The following is a 20,175-nucleotide window of genomic DNA, read 5'->3' as shown; positions in this document are numbered from 1 at the left end:
ATTCATTTTTTCTTTTTAATCTATCTATTAGAGCTTCATAAATTTAATGTGTGATGGGGAATGAACACTTTCCCACCTGTCCCCAGATTACTGCTTATTTACTAGTTCCCCAGTGGGAAGCAGCAATGGAGCAGGTGGCTCCATTCTTGCGTAAGTGACAAACATTGTAATCATGCACTTGCTGGTTAATCTGATTTTTGTTTTAAAGTGACAGTGCTCTTTGCTTAATCAGCACTTGCATTTCAGAGGCTTTCTTAAAATTCAACTGACTATACTTTACATAATTATTTACAATTACATAATTATGCCTTTTGTTAGGGAAGGAAACCAAAGCACTGAGACATATGTGATAAAGAAATTTATGTTAGAGCTGGATTAATGTGAAGAAGTGGGCCTCCCTAGGTCATTCCAGTTATTTTCCTATTTATTTAAAAATTTCTGTCTGCAATAACTTGTTAGATTCAAGATGGTAAATGCTGTAAACTTTTCTCTCAATTAAACAGGGCTCAGTAAGTTTTGCAACAAATTGCCCCTTAAATGAAACACTTTATGGATGCAAATTTGGTTTTCAAACCACACTGTCCTCTGTCTGTAATTTCCTTAGACTTTCAGCAACTTTAACCACCTGTCAATTTCATTTTCTTTCTTCTGCTGCTGTAGTATTTTTCTTATCCCTTGGCTTTGATAGTAAACCTGGCCCTCTCAGCAGTTGATGCCTGTATTATTTTATGGATATCCTTTCAGTAATGCCCTGGTGATTGGGTAGTTAAGGGTTAAATAAATAGCGTCTTAAACTTTATGAAAGCAAGCAGCATAGTTTTGGAGATAGATACTTGCCTTACATCTTATTTTGAAAAATACATTGTATATTACAATTCCAGAAATCAATAATTCTTAGTATATTAATGATGCAGTAATTTTAAATATGAGAAGGGTCTTTAGGACTTATAGCCAAAACCAAAATGATGGGAAATGATAGGATGGAATGGGAACTTATACTGCCATAAAGTTTTTGGTGTGATCGCTTCTTACCATCGATCTTAGGGTGCTAAGAACTCTATTAGCACGTTATAACTCTGTATTAAAAAACACTTATTAGCAGCACGTTTCATTGTACTGAGATTGTAATCAACAATTTGTGTGAAATGCTTATAGCTGTATATTATACATGATGGTTTGTCAGAAGGGAAGAATGATGCAGGTGCCAAATGTTACTACCTTTTTGTTTTCTTTCAGTTCAAATGCAAAACCACTCCAGATGATTATATAAATGCAGAATCTTGTGCTGGTTTCATCTCTGTTCCTCTCTGGACATCTCTTTTTTCACCACCTCTTTTTCTTTGTCTGCAGGCCCAGACTGATCTTGCTTCCTTGGCCTTTATCCCCTTGGCTTTCCTAGACACTGCCCTGTGCTGGTGGATATCCTTCTCATTGGATTCTTTGATGGCAGTCCATTTTCTCCTTTTTGGAGATGGGTTTCCATTGATCTTTCTGCAAAGATTTTTTTTTTTTTTTAACAGTTTTGTTGATTACTCCTTAGTCTGGGATTAGGGTGTTTTTAGTCTAACAACCTGGGGCCTCAGGTAAGCAGTTTTTTTGGTTTTAATTTTTAAAATTGCATCAGAAATTGGTGACTGTGATCTGAGCACAAGATAAAAGCTTGTGGCTTTCCTTTTTTTTTTTTTAATGAACATTTCACTTTAATTTTGGACTTATTTGTGCACCCCACTTAGCGTTAGAATCACTGGCCGCTCTGCTCCTGACATTTCTTTCAGCCTCTAGGAATTATTAAATGCTTTGAAAATTATGAAAAGATTTTGATTCTTAAAATGTGGTTTGGGGACTACATAAGGTTGTTTGACTCTCTTAAAATTCTATGTAGGTTTAGCAGATTTAAATCCTTATGGGGTAAGTGTTTTATATCCCTGTTCAAAAGCTGACTTGGGATTGTCTGAAGGCTTCCACTCTTTGAAGTAAATATTGATTCATTTGCAGGTGAAGTCAGTCAGCACGTAACAGACAAATTTCTATTTAAGTAATCTTTTTCTCTTGCTTCTTAAAATTAAATATTGTTTATTAGGGACTTGGCCTATTGGATGAAGGATTTGGCTTTTGGGACTTTTATCCTTTTTTTTTTTTTTTAAATTTGTGTTGCTTTTTGTGTATTTGCTTCTATGTGCAATATTATTGTCTTGATAAACTGTTATAAATGGCTGAATGTAAACAAAATAACAATTTTATGGATTTGAGTAGATTATCATATATCAAAAATCTTTGAAATTGAAGTGTTCTTGCTTCAAATGGTCAAGCTTTTCCAGATCACTATCTTTCAAGTGTGCTTTGTGAACCTCTATAAATATTAGGAGGAGTGGAGAGAGGAAAGTGGGACTGGACCAAACAATGAGATAACCCAGTGTTTAGGTAGCAGCTTGTTAATAAGTCTTTGTCAAAGCACAGACCAAGCTCCACCTCATTCATTTTTGTATCTGCTCATTCTGAAAGTCAGACATGAGAGCAGATATCCTCTTCAGTAGTCATCAATTCCCTTCCTGTCTTCTGTGGCAACTTCTCCTTGGGAATAATGTTCTGAAAATGGAGAGTCATTACTTTTAGAGCCTAACTGCCAGGAATACTCAGCCAATTGTAATTGTACTGTCCTTTTAATTCAGGATTGATCTGGCAGCTGATGGCAGTTCTCTTAATATGGCACAAGGGGTCTAAGTGTAGAACTCTGGAAAGTTGTAGGCACAAGTGTATTTATGACCCTAGACTGGATTACCTGGGACAGTGAGAACAGAGCTACCTACCTTAAAGGAAGAGAGAAGATAATGCTGACTTCTCTTCCCTTACCTGTTACTCATTTTCATTTCATTTTCTTCCATTTGTCTTTCTTTTTCTTTTTGTTTCTCTAGAAAGCTGCTTCCTGTCTTTATTTCTCTTTTTAATATTTTCCTCTTTTTTCTTCTTATTTTTCTCCATTCTCATTTTATCCTGGTTCTGTCTTCTCTTCAATATCTCATTGAAAATGAAGACTTTCTTATTAATCATGGTGAAGCTTGGGGTGTTTGTGAGATTGAGAATAAGAGAGCTGTAAGTCCTCTGGGATCCATAGCTCTATCATTATGACCCCAGATCCTCAGAAACTTGAGGATTAATTTAATAGCTTATGGTTTTTCTGAATGTTGATTTCCTTGACCTTCAAACACATATTTATTAGCCTGACTCAAACAATGAAGCTATTAAAACTTCGGAGGAACATTGTAAAACTCTCTTTGTACCGACATTTCACCAACACACTTATCTTGGCAGTGGCAGGTAAGTTGGGGACTTTCTTCCTGATATTTAAATGTGATCCTTTTAGAACAGAGATTCTTAACCTGAGAGGTTATAGGTGTGCTCTGTAAAATTACATAGAAAAGTTTTGTGCATTTTACTTGGGGAAGGGGTCTTTAGCTTTTGTCATTCTCCAAGGGGTCTGTGGTTCAAAAAAGATTGAGAACCATTTAGTTTAAGTATAATAGATGAAAATTAATTCAGCTGTTAGTATATCCTGTCTCCATTCTCTTTCTTGAGGCAAGTTAGCTTGAGTGCCATAGAGCATTCAGATTCCTTTTAGAAAACATTAATACTTATTTGGTTTTATTAAATAGCTATAGTATTTTAGGTTAGGGTACATTGCCATTATACTCCTTTTACGTATGTTACTAAGCATGCATAAAATATAGACATTAGGTAGACCATAGCCAAAGTAGGCTTATTTTCTGCCTTTTGGCCGTTGTAGCAGGAAAAGTGAAGTCTGGCCTGTGGTTGGAACCAACAGTTATGTTTGTCGTGCAGTCATTTTATCAGCCTTTTTTTTCCCCATCTGACCAGCTAAAGAAAAATTAACATTACTATACTAAGGATAAAGGAAGGGGAAAAATTGTATTATTGATATTGCTGGGAAAAGCCACGTTTCCAATAACTTCATTTCCAATTCTCAGGGTTACTGAAGTAGCCAGATAGTAAACAAAACTATTCTTTAAGTACAGAAAGGTTTGACAAGAGTACATGGGCCTTGTATAGAGTAATTAAGTAAATTTGTATTGAATAAATATGTTAAAATAACAGAAAGTGACGGTGATGTTTGGGGGGTAGGGATGTGGGGGATTCTACTTAACCAGAATTGGAGAATGTAATTGGGGATGTAAACCAACATTCATACTGACCAGATTTTATATTTCCTCTTAGCATCTATTGTGTTTATCATCTGGACAACCATGAAGTTCAGGATAGTGACTTGTCAGTCGGTGAGTTAACAAACACATGCATTTAGGAATAGTGTACTGTTTGTTATACACAGACAATGATGTTGATGACAGTGGTAAGGTTTGTACCTTATAAAAAATTAGGGTTAGGGCTTCCCTGCTGGCGCAGTGGTTGAGAGTCCGCCTGCGGATGCAGGGGACACGGGTTCATGCCCCGGTCTGGGAAGATCCCACATGCCGCGGAGCCTGTGCTCCTCAACGGGAGAGGCCACAACAGTGAGAGGCCCACGTACCGCAAAAAAAAAAAAAAAATTAGGGTTAGGTCTCCACTCTGAGGGTTAGTATGCTTCTCTCCTCCTGAGTATTCTATATGTATCATATACTATATATACTAGTAGTTCAAGAGAATTTTATAAGTGATAACTACAGTCTGCCATAACCCAATTTTGCTTTAACTAAAAATTCTCAAATAAGAAATCCAGAGTCTTAAATACTAAGTATGTGTGAATAATGTTAATCTGAGTAAAAACCATGTCCTTAAGATCTGAGCACAAAGACTATGGCCAGTAGCATTTCTTTGGAGGCAGCTATGGCTCTGTTTCGGTAAAACTAAATAAATGAAAATGAAAATTATAAAAAATAACAACCTGATGTTACTTTCTCTTACCTTATATAAAAACCCTTCCCTAAAGATTCTCAGAGCTGTAATAAAGCATTGACAAGCACTCTGTTTGGTTAGTGCCTTTTCTTTAACAATGGTAATCACTACAAGGGAAGAAATTAGGTACATTCACTTTGTGCTTGGCGCAGTGCTTGTTAGCATATATAGCAGGCCCTTAGTAAATATAAGTTGAATGAATAAACAAGTAGTTCTTGTTCTATGCAAAGGGCTTTGCGAACAAAGGGTTAAGATAATGTATATAAATGTATTTTTTCCCCTTTTGGTAGGATTGGCGGGAGCTCTGGGTGGATGATGCCATCTGGCGGTTGCTGTTCTCCATGATCCTCTTTGTCATCATGGTTCTCTGGCGACCATCTGCAAACAACCAGAGGTTTGGGGATTCTTCTTATTTACGCTGCTAACCATTGAATGGCCACGTTATCGATTGGGGTGGTTCAGTGGGTGACACTGTCAGGGCCGTATCATGTAATGGAAACAGTACTCATTGGGTCTGGACTCAGGAAATTGGGTTCATGTCTCAGCTCTCCTATTAATGTGAGTTGTGTTTTTTGGCATGCTGCCTCTTTTCACCTCTCTGAACCTTAGTTTCCTCTTCATAAAAGAGGGGGAATTGATACCTATTGATATGAGGTCCCTTTCAGTTCTGACATCTTCTGTTAATATAAGTATTTGTATGGGTAAATAAGGGAGGTAGATAGATTGTGACAATTGTAATGAGAGTCTCACCTATCTAGTGTCCAGAAGGAAATAACAATTTCTATAGTTGGTAGCTTAGCTTATTTTGTAACAACAGAGAGGGTAAAATGAAAACTTAAGTGACTGACTATGGAATAAAAATCAACATGTGAATTTGCTTTGTCTAACTATAGGCAAATCTCAGTTATTTACAAATTGGCTATCTTTATTTTGTTATTAGCCATGCCTTTATTTCCCTTCTTTTTTTCCCCCTCTTCATGTGCTTTTAGACAGTTAAGAACTTATATTATGCAGCTATACCACCGAAGAAGGAGAAGGATGAGATGATATAACTAAGGGTCTTGTGACCCTCCTTTACATTAATCTTTTTTTTTTTTGTAGATAGACCTCTTGCAGATTTATTTCTGTGTCGTGTTATATATAGATATATGTATATGTACTCTTTTTATTACAATATATCCCCTGCCCTTCCTCCACCAAATTCACAAAAGGAAGTATAAATCCTTCCAGGATTGCCATCAGGCTTTCTAAGATAGTCAGGGCCAAGAATGAACCATCTCACAACAGCCCAAGAAACAGCTGCCCTTAGGCTATGGAGTCATCAAAGCAGTAGCATCCCAGGACCCAAGGTCAGGAAAGAGGAAAGGAAACAACAGCAGTGTGACAGGATTCTGGGTTGAAAGTGTCCTAGACTTTCATCAATGACTCCTAGAAAGGCAGGCTGGCTCCCAGAACTCTCAGGATGGGAATAAAGGTGGGAGCCTTGTGGCTCTTCAGATGCTCCCCAAATAGCCTGGGGGCAGGGAGTAGGAGCTGGGGGTTAGGTATGCAGGGCTGGGGTGGTGGGAGAAGGAACACATGTGGGTTATGCTGAGGACATAGCAGCCCTGCCTACTCAATGACATATAATAAACAGGGACGGATGCTGGCTTCTAAAGAAATAGGGGAGAGAGCATGGCAGGGAGCAGGAGGGAACAATGGGACACATAAGAAAGTTAGGTACAGGACTTCCCTGTGGCTCAGTGGTTAAGAACCCACCTGCCAATGCAGGGGACACAGGTTTAACTCCTGGTCTGGGAAGATCCCACATGTCGCGGAGCAACTAAACCCATGCACCACAACTACTGAGCCTGCGCTCTAGAGTCCGTGAGCCACAACTACTGATCCCGCACGCCGCAACTGCTGAAGCCTGCGTGCCTAGAGCCTGTGCTCTGCAATAAGAGAAGCCACCGCAATGAGAAGCCCTTGCACCGCAACGAAGACCCAACACAGCCAAAAATAAATAAATAAATTTATTAAAAAGAGAGAGAAAAGGGAAAAAGAAAGAAAGTCACATAAAACAAAAAGTACCAACAAAAACATGACTTGGGGGCTTCCCTGGTGGCGCAGTGGTTGAGAGTCTGCCTGCTGATGCAGGCTACACGGGTTTGTGCCCTAGTCCCGGAAGATCCCACATGCCGCGGAGTGGCTGGGCCCGTGAGCCATGGCCGCTGAGCCTGCATGTCCGGAGCCTGTGCTCTGCAACGGGAGAGGCCACAACAGTGAGAGGCCCGCATACTGCAAAAACAAAAACAAAAACAAACCCATGTACTTGCCTCCTCCCTTGGGAGTCGGGGAGAGAAGAAGGGAGGTGTGAAGGGTCATGAACCTAGGATTATCAACTGGTCAGGGGCACAAGAAAGCTCTCTGAGGACTCCTAAGGGGCAGGCAGATAGCTGGGGTCCCACAGTCCCAGGGAAGAAATGACAGTCCCTTCAGTTCGACCTGGACCAAATCTTGGTGCTCCGTCAGAGCCCCTTGCCCTTTGAGGCTTTCTCGCTGGGCTGGCACTGGTTGGTGCCAGGAGTTGGTTCCCTCAGCTCAGTCACGTGTTGCTCAGGTTCCTGAGATGTGGCTACATGGCTCACCTGCTCCTCAGTGCCTGACAGCACCACTTTGCTGCCCACTCACCACTCCTGCAGGGTTCAGGCAGTGGCACTGAGGTCCTGGTGCTGGATGTCAACCTCCAGTCTCTGGTTGGGCTGGTCGAGGGAGGCGAATCACGTCAGCGTACACGGCCTCAGTGACAGGGTCTTCCAGATGCCACATGTTCTGCAGGACAAGGGCCTCCAGTCGTACTGCATATAGGATACACTTGACTTTGGCAGCCAGGGTGACGATTGATAGATGCCAAAACTTACCCTTCTGAGCCTCTGTGAGTGGAGGAAGATTCTGGGCTTCAGCTAAGTGGTCAGCATGTGTCCTGTAAGCAAACACTGTGAGCAGCCGAAATGTGGAATGTGGAAGCAAAAGTCCCTCTCACCCACCTCTCTTCCAGCACACTGTGTGGGGCCACTGCTCTGTCACTTCCAGCAGCTGTTCCCAGCCTTTCCTGCCACCTCCCTCTACACTGATCTATTGATCTTCTGTTCACTTGCTAGCTATATCTATACATAAAATTTTTCCCTTTCTTTAGTCTTTTTTTTGTGTGTGTGGTACGCGGGCCTCTCACTGTTGTGGCCTCTCCCGTTGCGGAGCACAGGCTCTGGATGCGCAGGCTTAGCGGCCGTGGCTCATGGGCCCAGCCACTCCGTGGCATATGGGATCTTCCCTGACCGGGGCACGAACCCGTGTCCCCTGCATCGGCAGGTGGACTCTCAACCACTGCGCCACCAGGGAAGCCCTCTTTAGTCTTCAAAAATTTTTTTTTGCTTTACCTCTCCTCTTCCTTTCTCCTTTTTTAAAAAGCATTGTGCCCACTCCCTATAACTCCAGTGTTAACAGCCCAATGTGATGTATCCTGCCACATTTTATTCCTTGTTCATATGTGGAATCTTTTACTCACTCAACAGTGCATAGTGGAAATGCCTTCCAAGACAACTGGTTTAAATTAAACTCATCTATTTTCATGGATGGCATTATATTACATAGTACAGATGTAGTATAGTTAGTTAACTTGTTTCCCTGTTCATGGGCATTTGGACTATTTCCAGTTTGGTTGTTTTAGGGTCCCCAAGATCACTTTTTTTTCTTTTAATGTATCTATTTTATTTATTTATTTTTGGCTGCGTTGGGTCTTCTTTGCTGTGCGCTGGCTTTCTCTAGTTGCGGCGAGCGGGGACTACTCTTCATTTAGGTGTGCTGACTTCTCATTGTGGGGGCTTCTCTTGTTGTGGAGCACGGGCTCTAGGCGCTTGGGCTTCAGTAGTTGTGGCTCACGGGCTTAGTTGCTCCGCAGCATGTGGGATCTTCCCGGACCAGGGCTTGAATCCGTGTCCCTGCATTGGCAGGCAGATTCTTAACCGCTGCCCCACCAGGGAAGCCCAAGACCACATATGTTTAAAAGGACTCATGAGACTCAGCATACAGTTGTACTTAGAGCAAAGGTTTAGGGACTTCCCTTTCCGTTTCCTTCAGGGAAAGGCTTTTAAAGACAAGAGTAAGGGAGCAGGGGTGTGGGGTGCATGATCAGCTTGTAGACATTCTTCTGATTGGTTAGAGGTGAGGTAATCCTGTCAGCCTTCTGGTTCCAACCAGTCTAGGATCTACAGGCTTTTGGCAGCACACAGTTAACTTCTTCCACCTGGTGTGGGTTTCAGTATCGGCAAAACAGCGCAAAGGATATGGCTCAGGATATTATCCATAGCCCTTAAGGAGGAACTAAAGGTCCTTGACTTGGTTTAATGGCTAAACTATTATTATTTTGTCTTGCTTGACTGTTTTCCTTTGCTTCTACATTTTCTCATTTCTCTGATTAAATTTATTCTTTGGAACTCGGGGAAGGTCTAGGAAGCTAAAGTTTTTCTAAAGACAGGCAGAGGGTTTGGGGCCAGGGAAGAGGGGTTATCCCAGGAAGGTCCCATACGGTCTTGCTCGGTTACATACATTTATTTTTATACACTCGAATACCCCTATGCCTCATTTTTTTCTCTCATTGCACTTATTATCTTCTAAAATCTATATACTTTATTTATTACTTACTATCTATCTTCTCTTCCTATCCCCCAACCCTCAAACCAGATGTAAGTTCCATGAAGGCCAAAAACTATTCCTGGCTACATGGAGTTAGCCAAGCTGCAAAATCTGAGGGAATGGTCCCTATAAGACTGTCCTCACTTCTGATACACAGTTGCTAGTTCAAGGGTTTGCAAAACCGTCTCAGGTTTGATTATTCACTAAAAGGACTCAGAACTCACTGAAAGCTGTTATGTTGATGGCTATAGTTTATTACAGAAAAAGGATAAAAATTAAAATCAGCCAAGGGGAGAGACTTACAGTACAGAGTCCGGGAGGGGTCCAAATGCGGCATTTCCAGTTGTCTGCTCCCATGGAGTCACAGATGGTGTTCCCTCCTCCTGGTTGCAGTGTGTGACAGTACACACTGAGTATTGCCAACCAAGGGAAACTCACCCGAGCCTTTGGTGTCCAGAGATCTTACTGGGGCTCGACCACCTACTATCTGTGTGGCTGAACTTCAGTCTCCAAGGAGGGCCTGGAGGTCAGGCTTATCTTTAGTTGCTAGTTCCTCTGGAGGCCAGAAGTAATATTGTGTGCCCCAGAGACCTTGTCACAGGTCACACTGTTAGACTGTCCTGTGGCCAGAGCCAAACTGGGTGACCAGAGACACTCCCATCATGCAGGACATGCCAGGGGCATAGAGATCACCTCTCAGTAGTCAAGGGCAAAACCAGTCCTCCCTTTGTGTACACAAGGTTAAATTTTCGCTACACACTGGCACATAGCAGATGCTCAGTACATATTAGTGAGTGGCCTTGAGATTGCTGGGTTATAGGGTATGTGTATTTGTAATTTTTAAAGTATGACCAGATTGTATTCCAAAAAAAATCTGAAACAAATTGCGTATCTACCAACAGTGGTATGAGGAGCTCTTTCCTCTTCCCTTCTTCTACACTCCCATTATTTTATTTAATTTTTGCAGATCTGATGGATGAGCGTTAATATTCAGTGTTACTTTTATTTGCATTTAAGACTGAGCTAACTTTTTGTGTCTTTTATATGTTTACCGTCAGTTACGTCAATCAGCTTTTTATATCTTTGGCTATTTTTTTATTGCCTTGTTGATCATTTTTGTATTGATTTGTAGGAATTCCTAATATATTTTAGATGCCAATATTCCAGATATTTCCAATGTTCAAGTATTCCAGATATTTTCTCCTAGTTTGATTATCTTTGAACTTTTTTTTAGTGATGTTTTTGGTTATAGAAAAACTCAAAAATGTGGAGTCAAATTTGTCATTTTTTTTCCTTCACAGATTATACATTTTGTGTTCTAAGAAAATTATTTCCTACCTTGAGGTGGAGTCATAAAGTTCTTCTATAAGTTTTAAAAAAATTTCACAGTTGAGCTTTCATTCATAAAGAGTATGTTTGTTTATAGGTTCTCTTGTCCCTTTTGCTCTCATCCTGCTCAGTAGCACATTGTCTTAATCTTAATTATCTTAGCTTCCTGATAAATCTTGTATCTCCAGGGCCTAAACCGCCCTCCCCCTTAATCTTCTTTTTAAAAAATATACTTTGTTATTGGGTCTTTGCTTTAAAAAAAAAAAGAAAATCAGCTTATTCGTTTAATTCTAGGAAAACCTTATGAGATTTTGATTGGAATCTAATTAAGGTTAATGGATTAATTAGGGAAATTTTGTATCTTTTTGATAATCCCATCCTTGAGTGTGTTATCTCTCCATTTTTCAATCCTTTCAGTGCCTCGGTTATGTTTTATAACTTTAAATGTGTTTTTTAAAAACCTTTGTGGATCTTATGGATGCAACCTCTTTTAAAATAATAATTTAGGCTTTTCCAATTATGTAGGAATGCTATTGATTTTTGTATATCACATCCATTAACTCTCCTGTGTTACCTTGTTCTAATAATTTCTAGATTTTCTCATTAGATTGGTTATTATCTCAAATTAATAGTCTTCCTGTCTCATTTCTGATTCTTGTGTTTGCTAGGCCTTCCTGTATAATACTGAATAGAGGAAATGAGAGTGGGCCTCTTCATCTTATGCTGACTTTAAAATAAATGCATCTCAAGGATCACATTGACTTTGATATTTACTGTGAATTTTTTTTTTTTGTGGTATGTGGGCCTCTCACTGTTGTGGCCTTTCCCATTGCGGAGCACAGGCTCTGGACACGCAGGCTCAGCGGCCATGGCTCATGGGCCCAGCCGCTCCGTGGCATGTGGGATCTTCCCGGACCGGAGCACGAACCAGTGTCCCCTGCATCAGCAGGCGGACTCTCAACCACTGCGCCCATAACTGTGAATTTTTGTTAGTTAACCTTTATCAGGTTACAGGTGTTCCCTATTATTCCTAGCTTATAAGGAGTTTTATCAGGTAAGGGTGATTTTAAAACAAAGTAGAGTGAAAATAATAGGCAACAGTAAAATGGAAAGTGCAGAATGAGTTCAAAGCTAAAGCATTCTAGGAATTACCTATCTGGTAGCTGCTTTGCTGAATCTCTTGTAAGTTGTGAAGGAAAGATAACAGATATTCCAGATCAGGCCTTCATCTTCTCAGCTCCCCACTTAGAAATTGAGATTTTAAATTACTTGGAACACAACAAGGTCAGGCTTTCCCAATCATAACTACCAATTTGAAGTCTGAAATTTTGAATTACAAGAGAATTTACTTACCCCCGTGTGATACATATGCTTATAAGTGAACATTTATTGAGTGCTTACTGTGAGGTATTGTTCTAAGCACTCTATTTGAAATGACTTACCTGCTTTTTTCATTACCTCTATAAGTAATGTTCTGTTATTATTCCCATCTACAAATGAGGAACCTGGGGCACAGAGAGAATAGGTAACTTGTGTAAGGTCACAAGTAGTCTGTGGCTGAGCCTGCACTCATAAATATGATACTGTCCTGCTTCTCTCTTGTTAATAGCGGCAATTGAGAGCTTTCTGAAGGGGAAGAATTACTTTATTATTCACTAAACTGATGTAATGAATGACTATAATAGAGGTTTCAATAATTAGTCCTGTAAAATCCAGATAGTGGAGTAGTTTTTTTTAGTTTTTTAATTTTCTCCTTCTGTTACCTTTGTTCTGTCAGGTTTGCCTTTTCACCATTGTCTGAGGAAGAGGAGGAGGATGAACAAAAGGAACCTATGCTGAAAGAAAGCTTTGGTAGTGATAAAATTCACCTTTTGTGCTTTAAATATTCTTTTCTGGTTTTTAGAAATAGAGTAAAAGAAGTATAACATTTTGAGTATCAAAATCAAGAAACTTTGATGCATGTATTTATTCTTTTACAACATGTTCTTCAGTTTGATATGCAGTGAAGTTAGGGGGAAGTGAAAGTAAGGGTATGAATCTTTAGATGAAACCATGTTCAGTAAATAATGGCACATTAAATGTCCAGTTTACTTGCTAGAGATGGGCTGAAAACTTGACTTTGAACTTTGCAGCACAAATGTAAAGATGGAAAAACTTATCTGTAGTATAATTTAGTGTCAGTAAGCTTAAAATAAAGCTCTGAATCCATTTTTGCTATCAATGCTGGTCTACTGACCTAGTTAACCAGTGTATTTTTTTTTCTTCTACAGAAGGAATGAAAATGAGAAGTACCAAACAAGAACCAAATGGAAATAGTAAATTAAACAAAGCAGTAAGTATGACTTCTTTTTTTCTTTTTTTTCCCCTGTCCTCTAGCCCTTGGTGGAGCTCAGCAGTTATGTACAGGCCTTAATGATTTTTTACCTATGCTGTAATTAACATTTTTAAAAACAGAGATAGCAAGAGATTCTGTCTAGGACCTAGTAATCTTTTAACTAGATGGTTTGCTGCTATGTCCTGAAAAGGTTCCAGACCATTCTGATGGTTCTGTTTAATGGTTTTCATCAGTGAAATCATAGCCCCATTAATAATCTAAGGTGATCTTTTTTGTAGTAAAGATGATTTTTTCAAAACTACAATGAGGTATCACCTCACACCGGTCAGAATGGCCATCATTAAAAAGTCTACAAAAAAAAAAAAGTCTACAAATAACAAATGCTGGAGAGGGTGTGGAGAAAAAGGAACTCTCCTACACTATTGGTGGGAATGTAAGCTGGTGCAGCCACTATGGAAAACAGTATGGCGGTTCCTCAAAAAACTAAAAATAGAGTTGTCATATGATCCAGCAATTCTACTCCTGGGCATATATCTGGACAAAACTGTAATTCAAAAAGATACATGCACCCCTATGTCCATAGCAGCACTGTTCACAATAGCCAAGACATGGAAACAGCCTAAATGTCCATCAACAGATGAATGAATAAAGAGGATGTGGTACATATATATACCACGGAATACTACTCAGCCATAAAAAAGAATGAAATAATGCCATTTGCAGCAACATGGATGGACTTAATCTCTGTCATACTAAGTGAAGTAAGTCAGAAAGAGAAAGACAAATACCATATGATAACACTTATATGTGGAATCTAAAATATGATACAAATGAACCTATCTACAAAACAGAAAAAGACTCACAGACATAGAGAATAGACTTGTGGTTGTCAAGGCCGGGGGTGGGAGAGGGAAGGATGGGGAGTTTGGGATTAGCAGATGCAAACTATTATATATAGGATGGGTAAACAACAAGGACCTACTGTATAGCACAGGGAATGCTACTCAATACTCTGTAATGACCTATATGGGAAAAGAATCTAAAAAAAGAGTGGATATATGTATATGTATAACTGATTCACTTTGCTGTACACCTGAAACTAAATCAACTATACTCCAATAAAAATTTTTTTTTAAATCCTGTGATAAACCATAATGGAAAAGAATATGAAAAAGAATATATATGTGTATAACTGAATCACTTTGCTGCGCGGTAGAAATTAACACAGCATTGTAAATCAACTGTATACTTCAATTTTTTTTTTTTTTTTTTTGCGGTACGCGGGCCTCTCACTGTTGTGGCCTCTCCCGTTGTGGAGCACAGCCTCCGGACGCACAGGCTCAGCGGCCATGGCTCATGGCATGCCGCTCCACGGCATGTGGGATCTTCCCGGACTGGGGCACAAACCTGTGTCCCCTGCATCGGCAGGCGGACTCTCAACCGCTGCGCCACCAGGGAAGCCCTGTATACTTCAATTTTTAAAAAAAATCGAGTTTTTCAGTCAGCTTTTTTTTCCTTAAGAACTGTGCATTCACTCTGTATTTAAAAGGGCTTTAGAATTTATCTCAGTTTTAAGGAGCAAAGCTTACATGAAGCAAAAACTCTAGGTATTAGATTACTGAGAAGAAAGCGTTTACGGATGTAGGATATCATTTTATATTTCATTCATATAGTTTAGTTTTTTAAATTAAATTATTTGACTTTTCTGTTATTTGTCCTGTTATGTGAATATACTAGTTCAGAGTGACAAGAGACTAAATTGAGACCTCTTTAGATCGTTACTTGAGATGTATATTTTGGTGCATTTTGGTAACATCTGGCATTTATATGTTCTCAGCAGGAAGATGATTTAAAGTGGGTAGAAGAGAATGTTCCTTCATCTGTGACAGATGTGTAAGTTTTTGAATCCTTACCACAAGAATCCTTTTTCACAGTTAGTATTACTTTTATTATTTTAAATGAATGAGCTGAAGAGCATAGTAATGAGAATGCTTGTAGTTAACTCTAGAAGTAAAAGGTTAAATTACTGAAATAATTTGAAGTGTTAAAAATATTAAAAAGATGTTAGAAAATAAAGACCAGGAATGATATACAAACAAAAATAATCCAGATTATTCATTCAGATGACACTTCTGCTCAGAAAGGTTTAGCTATAGGTCTTCCTGAAATCAGTGGGATAATCCTTTTGGAATTTTTGAGTTCCTTTCCATGCCTATAATTTTAATTAAACATTGTTCCTATTAAAGTCCATACAATTCTAGTAACTGTGATTTTTTTTTTTTTTTTTGTATTTGCTTTTTCTTTTCCTGAAATGTCTTCAATGGGATGCAAATCTTAGGTAGTTACAAAAACTTTAAATTGTAGTCATTATTCACTGTTCTTTTTGAACCATTTATGGCTTTATTTTACATTGTTTAGTTTGTTTTTCTCTCTGCAGAGCACTTCCAGCCCTTCTGGATTCAGATGAGGTTAGTAATTAAATCATATGCACATAAACTATGGGTCTGGTGGCTTAAGTCTTCTGTTCAAGGAGATTTATTTATATGACTCGGTAATGGACTGATGAACTATAGTTGGTATAGTTGACAAAGGATGAAAAGAGAAATACTAATATTATAACTAAAATATTCAAGAATGTTTCCTTTCTGTACATGTCCTCCTTTTATTTCTTACAAAGTGTGGTCAGACTTGAGAATGTCTTTGTTTAAATTGGGTAGCCGGTACCATACTCTTCCACTAATTCCTTTGTCTTTAAGAAATTCAAATTTAACCCTTATCTAGTCTAGGCAAAAATAATAAAGAAAAGTTGGGGCTTCCCTGGTGGCGCAGTGGTTGGGAGTCAGCCTGCCGATGCAGGGGACACGGGTTTGTGCCCCGGTCTGGGAGTATCCTACATGCCGCGGAGCGGCTGGGCCCGTGAGCCATGGCCGCTGAGCCTGCGCGTCCGGAGCCTGTGCTCCGCAGCGGGAGAGGCCACAACAGTGAGAGGCTCATGTACAGCCAAAAAAAAAAAGTTATTTTAATTTACCTACTATGCAGTGTTACCTGTGTCACTGTCCTCCAGATAATAAGGATAATTAGTACCTCTAATGTTTATGTTGATTATTAGTCTTTTTTTTTTTTTTAAACAATCTCAAATGTTTATTGCTTTCATAACAAAACAAAATATGAAGCTCAGAACTGGATCACTTGGCCCTTTCTCTTCTTATCTCCTCCCAGCTCAAAATGCTTGCATCTCTTAATAGCCAGCATTCTCTTAGATCTGCAGTTCGGCTCAACACATTCAAGCCTCAGCACAATCTTCTTTGTAGTTTTAGCCTTTTTCCGGAAAATCGGCTTAGTCTGCCCACCATAGCCACTCTGCTTCCTGTCATAACGCCGCTTTCCCTGGGCATACAGAGAATCCTTGCCCTTCTTGTACTGTGTCACTTTGTGGGGTTGGTGCTTGCCGCACTTCTTACAGAAAGTCCGGCGGGTTTTAGGAACGTTCACCATGTTTGCGAGAGCGCTATTGGCACGGAAAGAGCTATTAGTCTTTTAATATGGCTCCATACACTTTATCTAGAAGATTTCACATGAGGTTTTATGTAAGAATTGCAGTCTGAGTTCGTGGAAACCACTTCTAGACGTGTTCTGAATGTTTAGGTTATTCTAGAGTGACGATTTCAGAAAGCCTTTTAAAAGCCTCTGCCCAATTGTGACTTACTGTGTTGGATTGACTGCTAAAAAATGGTCACTTCTCACTGACCTGCTGTGTGGTGCAGTACACAGTGTCAGATTTCTTAGCTGTTGCATGCATTGAGATAATTGAGAACTCTACCTTTCAGACAAGCCTTTGCTTTTTGTGGTATATTCTGCAGTTCCTAGATCTTTCTCTTGGGAGCCATCTTCTGCTAACAGTTTGCCTTCAGGGTATCCCGTTGGCTCCAACTCTCCAGAAACGCATATTTCAGCCAGAGGAGGCTGAGTATGTGAAACCCAGTTGTGCTGTTTATGGGAATATGGGTTTATTGTAGTACTTTTGGTGGCACTGAATTCATCTGTTTATATTTTCCTGTGTGAAAAAATGATTTAAGAACTGAAAAAGAACAATGAATTACAAGAGAAACAAATTAAATAAAGGACTAGGAATCAAAGCAGCATCAGACTCTTCAACAATGTTGGAAGCTAGAAGATAATAGAACAATGTCTTTGAATTCTGAGAAAAATTATTTTCAAACTAGAATTCTGTGCTCAACTATCAATATAAGGGTAAAACAAAGATGTTTTCAGTCATGCAAAAACTAAAATAATTGACATCCTATGTGTGCTTTCTCAGGAAAGTATTAGAAAATGTTATTCATAAAATGAGGGAACTAAAAAGAGAAAGACTTCGGATCCAGGAAGTAAAGGATCCGACACAGAGAGGCAGGGATGAATTCCTAGGATGATGTAAGAAATTCTCAGAGTGTGACAGCTGGGCAACAAGTTTGGAGAACAGCTAGTCCGGAATGGAGCGGGAGAACAGAGAGCTTCAGGGACGAGTATTTCTAAGGGAAAAAACCTGAAAAGGATAGATAATCTGATGTAATTGATCATATTGAAAAGGGATTTACAGTTCTGTCAGAGTTTGGGATAAATTTGTTATAGGTACTTAGCAAATGAAGCAAAGGAAAAATGAAAAATACTCTAAGGTAAAATTACTATAATTACTGTGAAATTTAATAGTATTACATTAATTTTCTCAATTGAAATGGCATACTATAAATACTATTTTATAGTCAAATGTAATTTTTTTACGATTTAAAAAAATTATGGTGAAAAACACGTAAAATCTACCATTCTAACCTTTCTCAAGTGCAAAGTGCTGACTTATATGCACATTGCTTTGCAACAGATCTCTAGAACTTTTTCATCATATGTAATTTTAGTCAGCATATTTCATTGTAAGGATATACTATAGTTTGTTTATACAGTCCTATATTTTGAGTGTTGCAGTGGAGATGCTAGTGGCTAAATCTTTGCCCACATCCTTGACTATTTCATTAAGTTAAATTCCTGAATCAGAGGAGGTACACATTTTTATTAAAGCTTAAGTGACTCTAAAACATACAGTTCCCTTTGATTTGTGGTTTGTTGTCCAGAAGCCTAGAGGTTTTGCTTCAGTTAATCTTGGGACTTGGACATCTGTGTGTATCAAAATCTTTATAGATGGTTAGGAACCGTTGCTCTAAATATTTAATGAACATAAGCAAGTACTTATAGAAAATGTGTGTGTGGTCATCTTTGGAAAAGATATTTGGAATGTAGACCATTTAAAATTAATATACTTAGCATAACCTTTTTCCCCCTAGGAACGAATGATCACGCACTTTGAAAGGTCCAAAATGGAGTAAAGAATGGGAAGATTTGCAGCTGAAGATGGCTAGTATCTGGGAAGAGATCAGCTTCTGTGTTAGTCTTTACACTGCTCCATGGGATTAAAGGAGGCAATGACATCCTGATCTGTTCCTTGATCTTTGTGCATTGGAGCTGGCGAGAGGTGTTGGAACAAGGAGAACATTCTATTGAAAACAAGGTCATAGGATGAGAAAAATCTACAAGTTTTTTATTTGCAGCATTGATGCCCCTTTCCCTCCCACACCCTGACATGGATGTTTATGCAACTTGTGTATGTTGTTCCTAAACCTTCTATAATGTTTAAATTGTTTAATCTGTCAAACTAAAAAATTTAACATCTTCTGAAGAACTGTGACATCAACACCATAATAAGTAATATCCAGGAGCAACTGCCTGTAATTTTAATTTATTTAGGGAGTTACATAGGTGATGGGGGAAATTGTTAATTATTTTTGCATTTCCTGGGAAGCCAAGGTTAAATCTTGCAGAGGTAGTTTTGAGAAAAAGGAGTCCTTCTGCGTTAAGGAGCCATGGTTCTAACAATGATTAAAAGAACAACCAAAAAAAAAAAAAGAAAGAAAGAAAGAGAGAGACTGTTACAGTGTGATTTAGATCATTTGAAAAAGCAAAATCAAGTGCAATTTTGTTTACAAACGGTGTATATTAAAGATTTTTCTATTTCAGATGTACTTTAGAGAGAAATATTAGCTTAACTCTTTTGACATCTGCTATTGTGACACATCCCATTGCTGGCAATGTGGTGCACACTCCAGAACTTTTAACTACTGTTTTGTAAGCCTTCAAGGGCAGCATTGCAGAGTCCTAGGCAATGCTTTGCTTGTCTTCATGCCTTTTACTGGGTGTTGCACTAGATGCAGAAAGGCACTCCGTCGTAAGTGCATGTGAGTGAGCACCCTGTTAAAGGGATTATAATGCTTCAGAAGCAGGAGCTAATACAAAGGAAACAGGTCCTTCTGGCTTAAACAGTTTTTTCTGCATGAAATAGTGTGGAGGCCCTGGACTGCTGCTCATTCTTTAGGATCGACTGTTCTTGTATCTGGTGTTGGTTTAGGGATGGTTTATAAGAAACATCACAAGGTGATGGGATTCATTTGAAGCACTATATTTGTTTGAATGATTTTGTCCAATTTTGCCTTCCCAAGATTTTTTGTTCTACATAGAAAGTTCATGCCACTTTTTAATATTAAAAAATTTTAACAAAATTGATATCTTTTTCTCACTTTTTCTCCAGACTTTCTTTAAAGACCCTTCTTTCTCCCAAACTCTCTCCTGTAGAATTTTCCTTCCATGGTTTTTATTCTATGTTGTCTTATTTTCCGCTCAAACCAGTGACCACACTACTACAATCTTCACTAAAGTGTTAAATATTTATGTAACATTTCTCTATAGTTGTTTGGTATGGTGATTAACAACAACAAAATATCACCTAGATAGTATCTCTAAGAAACAATATGAAGAACTGACTATTCTCAGGTTAACCCATTTGCAAAAGGCTGGTGTTAACTTCGTGTGCTTGTTCTTCCACAGTGAAACTT

General features: G+C 38.9%; 2 protein-coding genes and 1 pseudogene across 9 annotated transcripts in view; 1 reads left to right on the top strand and 2 right to left on the bottom strand.

Moving 5' to 3' along the window:
* Positions 1 to 19,842, top strand: part of TMEM87A (transmembrane protein 87A) — a 43,649-nt gene extending 23,807 nt beyond the window's left edge. The window contains exons 12-20 of one of the 8 annotated variants that reach the window (XM_060148169.1): positions 661 to 736; positions 3,211 to 3,315; positions 4,231 to 4,289; positions 5,196 to 5,299; positions 12,683 to 12,756; positions 13,176 to 13,237; positions 15,081 to 15,133; positions 15,678 to 15,708; positions 18,574 to 19,842. In XM_060148169.1, the coding sequence (XP_060004152.1) occupies positions 661 to 736; positions 3,211 to 3,315; positions 4,231 to 4,289; positions 5,196 to 5,299; positions 12,683 to 12,756; positions 13,176 to 13,237; positions 15,081 to 15,133; positions 15,678 to 15,708; positions 18,574 to 18,615 (606 nt within the window). In that variant the 3' untranslated portion in view covers positions 18,616 to 19,842. The other 7 variants (XM_060148150.1, XM_060148159.1, XM_060148212.1 and 4 more) reach the window with 7 other exon arrangements.
* On the bottom strand, positions 7,380 to 12,360 carry LOC132504423 (COP9 signalosome complex subunit 7a-like; annotated as a pseudogene).
* Positions 16,352 to 16,760, bottom strand: LOC132519861 (large ribosomal subunit protein eL42). Its single transcript, XM_060148217.1, has one exon. The coding sequence runs from the start codon at positions 16,733 to 16,735 to the stop codon at positions 16,415 to 16,417; it is 321 nt and encodes a 106-aa protein (XP_060004200.1). The 5' UTR covers positions 16,736 to 16,760; the 3' UTR covers positions 16,352 to 16,414.
* Positions 19,843 to 20,175: the final 333 nt, after the last annotated feature.

This window comes from Lagenorhynchus albirostris, chromosome 1 (genome assembly GCF_949774975.1).
Source record: "Lagenorhynchus albirostris chromosome 1, mLagAlb1.1, whole genome shotgun sequence".
Classification (NCBI taxonomy): domain Eukaryota; kingdom Metazoa; phylum Chordata; class Mammalia; order Artiodactyla; family Delphinidae; genus Lagenorhynchus; species Lagenorhynchus albirostris.
This window is presented reverse-complemented; position numbering and strand designations above follow the sequence as displayed.

Coding starts and splice junctions, on each gene's coding strand:
- LOC132519861 (XM_060148217.1), bottom strand. CDS start 16,735: ATGGTGAACGTTCCTAAAACCCGCCGGACTTTCTGTAAGAAGTGCGGC.